Source organism: Melanaphis sacchari, unplaced genomic scaffold, assembly GCF_002803265.2.
Source record: "Melanaphis sacchari strain LSU unplaced genomic scaffold, SCAv2.0 Contig28_pilon_pilon, whole genome shotgun sequence".
Taxonomy (NCBI): Eukaryota; Metazoa; Arthropoda; class Insecta; order Hemiptera; family Aphididae; genus Melanaphis; species Melanaphis sacchari.
In genome coordinates this window covers 2,009,166-2,021,834 of record NW_020271162.1, presented here as the reverse complement: position 1 = coordinate 2,021,834, position 12,669 = coordinate 2,009,166, and the positions used below count along the sequence as shown (strand labels likewise).

The window sequence follows — 12,669 nt, the reverse complement described above, 5'->3', positions numbered from 1 at the left end:
AAACTATCAAAATACAACGATAATAATATTATAAAAATAGCAAATATTGTCTGCATAGAATGACAATAATTACTATTTATAGAACTATTGTGTCTTTTCTATGAAAAAGTCAGTGTTTGAGTTCCCGATTATTTGAATACAACAACCATTGATTAAATATACAATATTTACTATTGTATGTATTTTAATCGATGCTACAATCAACTAGAAGTAGCGAGTTATAATGTTAAAAAATCATAATAATGCACGAGGCAATAGTTGTAGGTAAAGTACAATAATTTATTATGTAATTTAAGCTGCCGGTGAGGTATCACACACATCCACTAAATCTCAGAAACACGTTTCAGTTACACGACGACTTTGGCAACAACACAAATACATAGAAAAACTTCAAATTTGTCTTTTTATTTGTTGTTTTTTCGCGATAACTGGTTTCGGGAATGTTTTCAATACTATTGGTTGTGGCAAACATTAAACTAGTAACCACTAACCAGCTCAACTCCACTCGACAGTCTCACTGTAACATTATGCATGCGTGCATTCAAAAGCCCTTGTTCACTCCCCTGCCCACTTCAATTCAAAAACAAACACCGAAACTGAAAACTTATCCGTCTCATAAGCTCAAGCATCCTGATCCCGAAAAGCCTCGAGTGGTAATCCAGGGTAGACAATAGGTATTCACAACAAATACACTAGTTTTGTGTAGGTACCGTGGACCGGACAAGCGTAAATATTGTCGACAATTCGATATTATTAATATTATTATTATATATGACGCGCGTACTCGGTGGTCTGGTTGGTAGGGGTGAGTGGGAGTAGAAAAGATAATAGGAACAACGAAGAACCGCCGTCGACTTGGTTTATAATAATTAATTCATTAATTCATATAGTCATTCAACTGAACATTATAATAAAATATATCTCTGACAGAGTATGCATCGAATGGAAAAATAACACTCAAGACATTAATAACGTGTTTGTAGATGTTTTCATTGATACATTTTGGTAAAAAAAAAAAACATGGGTTTACGGAAAAAATTATTTAATTAGTGATGTGAAATGTATTAACCCGGCCACGTGTTACGACAATGCTTGGTTGATATTTATAAGGAAAATGGAATTAAAATACTTTGGTCGTTGTTAAATATTTTAGTATGTTAAATTGAAAATAGTCTTTTGTACCTATTATAATGTTATATATTATGAGTAATGAATTAGGACTTTTATATGTTAACTTGTTTAAACGATTACATTTCGAAGAGATATTAATGCTGTTCAAAATTGTATTATCACTTAAAAAAGTAAATAGCAATCGAGCAGTATTGAAACCGATAGCTTACATATTATTGAACAGAGGGGAAGCCGCTGTTCGCAATTATAAACGCGTAAACAAATCATTTCATTAAAATTGCGTGTTATCGCGTTGCAACGAAACACATACAGGAATTTTGAACTATTCGAAAACTGCTGGAAATTAATTGCTTTTAAAGTCTACGCTGATCAGAAAGTCAATGTAGAATGTCTGTTTATCTAATTTCTTATCTCATCCACAGTACATTATATATATTATAATAAAATATTACTTTTGTTCCTTGTCTGCGTGTTACACAATTAATGTGTTAACTTCGAAATAAACTAAATTGATTGAAGTAAGTTATTTCTTAAATACTGAATTACGAAAATTATAGAAAAATGTATTTTATAACACCCAACAAATACAATTACACCACACATGCGATGAAATATTCTTTTCACATTTAATTGAGTAAATTTAAATCGAACTAAACCGAAACTAATAATCTTTATTTATAGAAACAATATTTCACGAAAAATCGTATCCATCAACAAATAGAGAACGCGTTCAACAGAATATTATAATCTTATATTTAAGATTTATCTTATTCGTTGAATAGACTGTTCAATATTTAAGTGTTCAACAGAGCAAATTAATAATTTTTCTTATCGTATCCACCAAACGAATACACTCGAATAGTAAAAATATAGTGCACAATAAAACTTTATCGTGATATATTTATCAATGTGCGTAACAAATAGCGTTAACATTATACGATCTCCATAAAATATTAATTAAAAAAGAAATAATAAAAAATAACACGAAAATAACATCATTATTATAATTATGTTCATTACCCATCAACCGTCGTAAAACACATACCATAACTACTAACTACTGAAATCGACATAATCGTTTCGACGCAGTCGCCTATACATTGTAATACTTTTTCGAAAATACTCGTGACCTCCTATTTATTAAACACTACGCTGCTGTCGTTCTAAATGTAATTATTAATTGTTTACGTGTAATTTGAACAATCAAGTGTTATAACTGTTTAACTAGAACACAAAATAATAGCGATAATAGGGTATAATAATATGTACAACACGCATTTGAATACTTCTAGAATTTACAAAACATAATCGTGTCATTAAATCGAACGAGTGCGCGCGTTTGTGTATTAGTATGTTACGTGTAGCGCTACGTGTTCATAAACTTCAATTTAGTTTTAATTGCCTCAGGATTCTCAGATTTTCGTTTAATATATAATGTTTGCAGTAATTGGGGTGGCGAGAACGATTATTGAAAATTGAATAAATAAATGGTGGAAAAGTACATACACATAAAAGTCAAAACAATACATTACTATCTATTATTTATACTTTGGTAAACGTAATGTGCGACTAATTTGTTAAGATTGTTTTTGTAGGAAAAACAATTTTTCTAATGCTGCCATTTCTTTAAACACAAATACTAATTAGTAATTCCTATAAATTTAATAAGTTATAATTACTATGTAAATTGATGCGAACAAACTGCTTACGACGATAAATACAATTCTGAGTTTCCAGAAAAATGTAGTAATTATTTTCCAAGAGATAATTGTGATGATAAAACGATTTACAATTTAACAGTTGGGCGATATTCCAACAAATTCGATGTATCATTATTGGGATTATGGGTCACGCGATGTGGCGTCGCCCGCACACGGCGGCATAAATTGCGTTATAACCGATAAGACATTTCTAAACAAAACAAAAAATAAAAAATATTTAGAAGTTTTTAGACTGGTATTGCATTGCGTTTTAAACAAACATCATTGTCTCGCGCATAACATAATAACTCGCTACCAAACCTACCCGTCGTATGGAATTCATACACGAAACACTCGGTTTGACAATATTTCTCACGTCACTCGTTTCCCCGCGAAACCCGGTCAAACGAATAACAACGAATTCGAAGAATACATGCAAACGAAGAAAACAATGTACTCACGCGTGTCGCGCTAACATCGAGTATAGAGAAATAGCGTATTTTGTTTTCCATTTCAAAGCGAAAAGAAGACCACCACTGATAATCGATCGTGTTTATTTTACGTCACGGGTGTAACACACGACGATAGATAAAAAAAAATCCAAAAACGACAATGTGACTTCTCTCGTAGGATGCAGCTTAACTCTTAATAAAAAACCGACATCAACAGGATATTACGGTACCTTTTTCATTCAATTGTCCAGCGCCCGTTTTTATTTATTTATTTTTTAAATCATTATTTATGTTGAAAACAACTTTTAAATTATTCAACGCCGGATACACAAGGTCTCGTTGTCTTATCAGTTGTCACGGGGATAATGTCTACTTTCCACTGTTGGTTGGGTTGAACAGTCAAATTTTTTTTTAATAACAAAAACGCGATTTCGATTATATTATTATACTAGGGAAAAAACCGTAGATAAGACATTACTCTATATTTGTCATATTATAATATATACTATTCAGGCAACTACTGTGACAATAGTATACAAATATATATTATTTTTTTTTTTTGTAGTGTGCAATATGAATGCTGCATACCATGATATTATATTATTATTAGAACACAAGTTGGTGAACCACACACGCCGTCGTTTCACATACAGACGTATAGTCGAAACTAACTATCTTACAAGGACGATAAGGTCCCTGACGGAATACGTTCACGGCGGATTACTAAATCATTAAACGTCGATATATTTCAAGGTGGCGTAATGTGCGTGTATAAACAATTGTTTATCGTTTTAAATGCTTCAAGAATCGCAATAGTACTATACTACTTCACACACGTTGATAAATTAACGAACAAGGATTCTCAAAACGAGAACTCGAAGTGAAAACGCAAATTATCATATTATACAACAGCTGATATTATGCACACGTCGTAATATATACTTTAGACTTTAGAGTGACGAATATTTATTAAAACGATAACACAACACGCGAGTGTTGTTGAACACAGCGTCGAATTCAATTTTAAACAGAACCTAATTTACATTTTCCACAAAGATATTGCCAAATAAGTTGAAATAACATTATCAGTTTATTATGTATAATGTATTAATGTTATCGCTTTCGAACAACCAATAATAGGTTAATTAAAAATAAAAAATTGCTAATAACTGATAATTTTAACTCTTGATAATTGATAATATTGGTTACGGTAAGTAATAAACGGTAGTGTCTTGATTTTAAAAACATTCCAAGATCATAAAACTGTATTTTTATTAATGGTCTAATGGACAAAATATTTCTACAACAAACCAATTGGGTAGCTTCCATCAATGCGACGTCCGTTTTTTGGGCGGGCTGTTCTCACTTGGGTGTGCACGTATTTATATAGTAAATAAATAATGATAGTATACAGGACCACTTTCGAAACCTCCAATAAACGACGACAACCTTGTGCAATTTACAGCTTAATTATGTGTTATGTAAAAATTATACTAATGGTATGATTACACGTTTGTGTGAAAATATTTACGAGTTTGAAATATTTTACACAAGGAAGAGTCTATATCACTGTAATAACTAATGAATTCGCATCAAATAACACCGTCACAATAATTAGTATCACTAGTATCAGTGATACTACAACTAATTTATAACAAATTTCATTTAATGAAAACGCCAAGTTAAATATTATCATCTCTACAACGAGTAAAAACGTTTGATATTTAAATACAATTATATACACATTGTAGTTACAATTGACTTTAGTTTGTCACTTTGACCACCATTACAGTGTCATGTCTACACACGCGTTTTTAAATTTTAATATCGAAATGTCGATGAGAGACCTTCGGGGGACTCAACACATTCATGAAATGAGCGTCGCAGCCGAAAGGAAGTGACGAAGGCCACTGAAAGCGTAAGACGGCCGCGGTAAACAACTTATAATATATTATTATATTATTATGGTTTTATATAAGGGTTAACAATCAAAGATAAACGGAACTTGGTACTTTGCTCTCTTTCTAGGTTTGCTTCCACTTGTTCTCCTCATTCACATATACGACAGTAGATTTATCGTTAGGCGATAACAGTTGTGGATCGGCTGTACCATAATATTATCCACATCGATAAATAAAACAGTGCGTCCCATCCCGAATTCAACATGTTCTTGTCATTACCCCTTCAAATGCGTACCCTATTCATTCGATCAATCTCCTAGAAAACCCAACAACTATATCATCTTGTTATTAATATGTCCAAGCTGCAGAACGTAATTTTTTAAGATTTCGAGTCGAAAAATGCAAATGTTTTGAATAGTCCCCCTTCCTCTGTCTCACCACAAAAGAGACGCGTCCTCGTCCACGAAATCAACTAAAACGCAATAAGGTGTATACTGTATAATATATATATTTTACTACTTTTTTTTTTTTTGAAATGCACACACGCACAAGCAGTATGTAGAAATATTCAAATGGAAAAATTAAAATTATTTCACTACGAGTTATTCGGTCGGATGTGTGTTATGTGTGTGTGTGTGTGTGTGTGTGTGTGTGTGTGTGAACTGCATGTGTGCGTGCGACACATGCGTAACGACGACGAAGGCGACATGAATACCATTATTGATATTATTTTTGATCGCAGTCGACACGACACAACACGACGGCTGTATAGGACAAAAATTCCTAGGCGTGTGTACGTATACTACGTGCACATTTTACGCGTGCCTATATCCGGTGGCAACGGTGTTGGATTTCGTACGAATCGCGGATTTCGTGGAAGAGTATTATAATAGTGTATCGATTCGAAGGATAGTATAATAACAGTCTATAACAATATCGCATTATACGCGATGGGAAAGCGAAAAAAAAAAACAAATCGAACATTGTTGTTTATTCTCAATAGTCGAAGAGTTCGTTGTCGCCGCCGTCAATGATGACTTTCACAAAACCACTCGGTAATATAATAATAATTATTATTGTTCGTGTATACGAATACTATTACTACCGCCGCCATATGATAATCAGCTGTTTCGCGTCAGAGGAATCCGCGCACGTAAATGTGTGCGCGCGTGTGTGAGTATCAAGCACGATAACCCGAAAATCGCGTAAGAATATTTGATAACGCGCACTCTCCTTCACGCCACACCACTTTGTGTTGTTCACCCGTGTCCGCCGCTACCGCTAACAACGTACCCCCACTGGACTTCATCGCCCCTACTAACATCTAAAAACGAGTCCGCGAGATTGTATAACACACGACGACATTTGCGCGAAATGATTTGAGAATAATAAATAATAATATTATTATGTAATATTAAAATATATGAAGACTAGCCGATTTAACCTAATCGACAATCGTTCATTCCTACAACCGTACTGCGTGTTCCTGGTACACCGACGTCACAAAATATTATAAAATAATAATATATTATTATTATTTATTAATTATTAATTATTATGGATATGTCGTGACGTGCGCAAGCATACGGAATCGAACGCGGTCGGGTCGCGCGGATGCTTTAAGACTCGTATTTCGATAAATAATTATAGTCTTTAACAATACATCGGGTGCTCGTGTTTTCGAAATTAACGCGAGACGTGTGCGATGGAATAAATGTAAATTGACGTCGTCGCAGTGCGGAAATAATTCTTAGAATATCTCTAGAACCGCATGCGTAGGTCCGCCGCTGCGCTCGTCACGTATATTTTACAACACAATTATTACCGTCGTAATTAATTCCTATGACATTTAAACGTGAGAGGCGGCGTTGTCGTCGTGGTCGATGCCTACGACCACGAAACAACAGCGCACGACAACAAAACTAATCTTCGGGCTAAGGCGCGAACGTAACGACGAGCACGGTTCTATGCGAAAGTCAAATTTGAAAAAAATAAAAAAACAACACAAAAGTGCGAACGCGCGCTTCCGTCCGAAATGTGTACGGTCATAAAATAAATTATACGCTCGATTATTTACGCGGCGATCGATATTATTATTACGATAATAAGCACACACGGTTCGCGCGATTACACGATAACAATTTCGAATACGGCAGATCTTCACGAGTACGCCCATTATTCGTGCCGTGGTTTAGACGAATATTAACGCCGAATGTTCACCCGTCCGCGCTAAGTAGGTACATAAAACAATATCATGACCGCTATACGTTTACTTCTTATACTCCTGCATGAGTGATCAAGGTGTCGGGTGGTGATGCACGTTTTGAAATATAATATCTAATAGCCATGTTTAAGAAAATTGGTTCTATGTTAAACGGCAGGCGGGAGGTGATGGTTTTTCAATAAACTAAACAAACACATATTTTGTAACATTATAAAACAAAATATATAGGTACATTATCAAACTAAAAAAAAAAACATCACGTTATGCGCATAACGTTAAGTTTTCAAAAAATGATTAATTTGATGTATTGTACAGAAGACTTTAATGTTTGGTAGAAATTTCGAAATATTATAGACGAATGGTAAACCTATTTTTGGGACCTTTAAAATCGTCTACGGTTGTGCACAAAAGTTGACATGAACTATTATAATACAATTTATAGTAAATCCGAACCACAGTTTTATAATTAATATATTTGCAAACAAGCTCCTTGCACATATTTGAAGTTTATGAACACTATACAAACGAGCGGCTTCGTTAAACTGTTTTTGCCCCAAGACCCGATAATTCCTTATGTAATATTAAAAATTACCTATTTATCGTTAACATAATAATCGTTCGCAATAGTTCGGGATTTTTTCTCGGTAAGAGGGAGGAGGGTTCAGTAATATTTTTACGCATCAGTGGATAAATAAAGCACTAACAGCGACATGACACCTTTTTTTTTCGACACGTGTTCATCGTCGAACATTGGCCAGAGGGGAACTCGGCGAGGGTCCCCCCACCCAGAAATGACCTCGGAACCACGCAACACCATTTACCGAATGTGTATGTGCATGCGAAAACAGCTGAACAAATTATAGTTTTTTTTATTTCAATTTTTTTTTTTTACTCTTTAATTAGACGGATTCGTCCGATAAAAGAGAATAATATAAGAATATCACACTGTGACGACGACATTGTGTGTGTCTCCTCTTCACTTCTACCATCACGACCAACCTTCCCGATCGCGCGAGTCGAACGTCATGCAGTGCAGTTTTTCGGGCGTTAGACTTTGTGCGTAATACACGGCTCTACTGCGCCCGATTTTGATTAATATTCGTCCACATCGCACCAAATAACTATGTCGTAAAAATTTGTAGTGGTACACAAGTTAAATAATAAATTAACATATATACCGTTTAAAAGAAAAAAAGTAATAACCCACATTTCACGTTTCATGGAACACACGCATAATCAACATAAAATAATATACAAAATAAAGGAGTTAACGAAAAAATACCAAATTATATAAATATAGTTTGAGCTATTTTTAAGCATTCAAATATAATAATTTAGTACACCAAACCAAAAGGTAAATTTTCCATCTACGAACCTGGCTCATTATTTTAACGATTCCCATTTAGTATTACTTTAATTGCAGTACGTATATACGTTTGTCAGTAAAAAAAAAATGTACGATAGATTTCTTTTTTGCCTTTTAGTTTTAACAAACCAATTAGTAATAACAATTATTATTAACGTGATTATTATTTTTACGAAGTAACGTAGTTAATGTATTCCAATGAATATTAAAAATAAAACCTGTTTAGATTTAGTTGACAATTTAATATTGTAATAAAATATTACATATTTTTAATAAGGCTTTTTTATAATTTAATTATAAATATTTGAAAACGTGACTAATAATATAATGACGTGTAAATAAACACAATTTCTGATCATTGAAATGTTTTTTAGGGAAAATTCCCGGGAAAATCATTATTTTAAAAAGAAAATCTAAAAATATAAGTTTTTATAGAAAAATACAGTAAGACAATTAAAAATAACAAAAATAAATAGAGAGTTATGTGGTGTTAAGCGGTTAAAAATATCGAACTTGTAAAACTGTATAAGAGATTAACTTTTTTTCAATGTCATAAAATCTCCTTTTTAGAAAAATATTTTATTTTATTTCTCTAACACGCTACCTTCAACTTACAGAATGTCATAAAATTAATAGGACACTATAATAAAATAATTATTTGGGAACCTTACGTGTACATGCAGGTTACATTTATACACACATACACAAACGACATACATCACACAAATACAATCGCTAGCACTTAATGAATACGTGAAAGGTAAATTATTACAATATTAAAAACATATATTTAATAATTATTAATAAAATCGTATTAGTTATTATTTATTATACACATATTTTTAGGCGATAAGCGGAGGGGAGTCAGGAGAGTTGTAAAATTTAATTCGCTGCTTCTAGTGTATAACCAACCAGCAGTTTACCCAGGACCGGCCTCTTTGGGCGTTATATACAACGATTGCGTATATTATAGACGGGATTTACCTACCATTATCGTCGTTATTATTGACAGACACCACTTTTGTTTTTACATTTATAATAGTTGCATAAACTGGAAATTTGAAAAATAACAGGAGGCAAAATAAAATGCTACCGCACAATTCGATAATCATTCAAAACGTACGTAATATTTTCAATTTAGTTTCAATTCAAGATGTAATAATATTTGCGAAATTTAAGTACGGTCGGTTACGGTCCAAATTCTAATCGGATTTTTATTGCTTCCTCTGCTTTAGGTAGTAATTACAATTAAATTCGAATCGACGAAAAAAATAAATAAAACGAAGCATTGTGTTTTAGATAATATGTCTCCATTTAACCGTTATCTACCCCACAATTGAACCGTCAACGTGATTTACAATCAAAAATAACCTTCGTGTGTTCTTTTTTTCACAAAGACTTCGCTTAAACAAGGACTCCAAAAAACATTCTCCAAAAAAATCACGTCCTATAAAAACAATTTGAACCTTTTGGAGAGTATATACACCCAGTACCTGTCTGACAATTCCAGTTCGATTGAATGGCTGCTACAATGAAGTCTGGAAATCATCTGTAAATCGTATTTTTATCGAATTCACCGAAGTACTGAAACGCGTTCAGTATAATAATATAATATGTGTAATATTATATACATTACAATTTACAATGTTACAATATAGTCGACGTTTAAAAAGTTGTCTTTTATATTATACAAATAGTGAAACACACGTCATAAGCTAATCATGTTGCATTTTTTTTGGCTTGGAGCCAACAACAAACCGTGGTGCGATCATTTTTGAATTCGCTACTGGTGAAAAATATAACGACCAAACGTTCATAATGGTAAATACATACGGTTGGTCGGACATGAAAAGCTCGTGTTTAATTAATGCATAATATTAGGTAAATTAAATTTATAAACTTAACGCGAGTAAAAATCAAAATATATTTAAGCACCGTAAAATATATTTACTCATATCAAAATCATATATAGTGCATTTTGTTTAAGGTTTTTATATAAATACGCTGATAATCGGTAACTTTTTTAGAGTTGATTTTGAATACATAAAAATTATTAAAACATTTTAAATTTGAAACATTAAATCTTAAAAAAGTTAAAATGATTGTACATTTAAATTAATATTAATAATTAAAATTGATAAAGCGTTTTATGATAACTGTTCAATATTCTAAGATACTCTAAAAACGTTTATAATATTTTGGAATAAAAACCAGTTTTTAATTTAGTAAGATAGAACATATTTAAATATAAAATAAATACATATTATAATATAGTAAATTATTAATAAAATTGTATTAAGTTATTAGATATATATATATATATATATATATATATTCATAAGATTCATAAGATAATATTTATTAACTTGTTTTGATAATTAATTATTTTAAACATTTATGGAATATATTGGATGTTATGATGTAGAAGTAAAAGAAATTAATTGTACTTAATATTAAAAATAATTGTATATGTATAATATATTTTAGAATTAAAAATATTAAAACAAAACGATATTATAATTTAATAGGAAAACAATTTTAAATACAGGCACCTAAGTATATTCTATTATTTACGTGTCGATAACCGGTACGATTGTCAGATTGTCACCAGTTGCCTTTTTCAAAGCACGATTGGGAATAGTGCGGTACCACCCGACCACTTGTTGCTTGTAAAAAAAACAGCTGGCACAACGCCTCGAAAGCAATATATATGCCTTCTCCATTCAAACAATTCATTATATTATCACCCTTTAGGTCGTCGTTTAAGTATAAAAAGCAATTAAACAAATTGGCTAAAAATATCGTATTGTAATTTTAACCAAATAATTATTATAATTTTTTTTTTGTTTTAAGTAACTGTGTACAAATATCAATAAGTTTGGTCGTCACACGGGATTGGGAAAATCGAAAATGTGGACACACGTAATACATTATACAAAAGTATAATATTCACTGCTAAGTAATATACTTGACTATTACTTCCAGTTAAATTTAAACTAACAATGCTAAAATTACTAAATACTGACCTCCCACATCCAATCAACCACGATCTTCCTGAGGTTGGCCGTGAGGTCCTTCTGGACGGTTGCCAAATAGTCGGGAGCCGGCAAGCACCTGATCTCGGACTTGAGCATGGTGTCGAACACACGGTCATCCAACAGCAGCGTCGGATCCTTTTGAGCGACGGTTTTCGAAGTCGATTCGCAACACAACAGGTCCATGATTGTGACGATTACGTTGCGCGAATATAATATTATATTGTATTGTATTGGTGTGTATGCGCGAGCGAGGTGGACACCGTGCGACGGGAAGGAACAGAAAACCACGAGATTATAGTTTTAACGTAGAGAAATGTTTTTGACTGATTTTTTTAAATTATCGATTCGCGATAAAAAAAAAAAAAATAATAATAATAATAAAAAAAAATTGACAAGAGACGTGGTAGTACGCACGGGTACGGTTTTTACGACGACGACGGCGTGTGGTGTGCGTGTGTGCGAGTGGAGGAGCGTATGCGTAATAAAAGCGCGATGAAACGTCCGAACCCGGCAACGGACCAGGTCAGAATGCGTGTGCGCCGCGCGTCTCGTCGTCGGAATCGAATCAGTATCAGTGGGACAGCGCTCTGCAAGTGTGTGCGTATGCGCGCGCGTATGTGTGTGCGCGTGTATGTGTGTGTGTGCGCGCGCGCGCGTGGTATTGTGTGTGTGTGTGTGTGTGTGTGTGTGTGTGTGTGTCTGTCTACGTATAGCGCCGGCGAACCGTACACAGTCAAAGGAGAGGCGCGACACACACAAGCGCACGTTTACGCGACTGCGTTTACACACACTCTGACACAGAAGCGCGAGCTCGATCGCGCGCGCGCACAGGCAGACCCTCGACCGAATGTGGTGGT

At 33.4% G+C, this 12,669-nt stretch overlaps 1 protein-coding gene across 1 annotated transcript in view; it reads right to left on the bottom strand.

Annotated features, from left to right (window-relative positions):
• Positions 1 to 12,436, bottom strand: part of LOC112595642 (G1/S-specific cyclin-D2-like) — a 57,013-nt gene extending 44,577 nt beyond the window's left edge. Inside the window, exon 1 of the mRNA XM_025340925.1 lies at positions 11,801 to 12,436. Coding sequence (XP_025196710.1) covers positions 11,801 to 11,995 — 195 coding nt within the window. The 5' untranslated portion in view covers positions 11,996 to 12,436. The remainder of the gene's footprint in view (positions 1 to 11,800) is intronic.
• Positions 12,437 to 12,669: the final 233 nt, after the last annotated feature.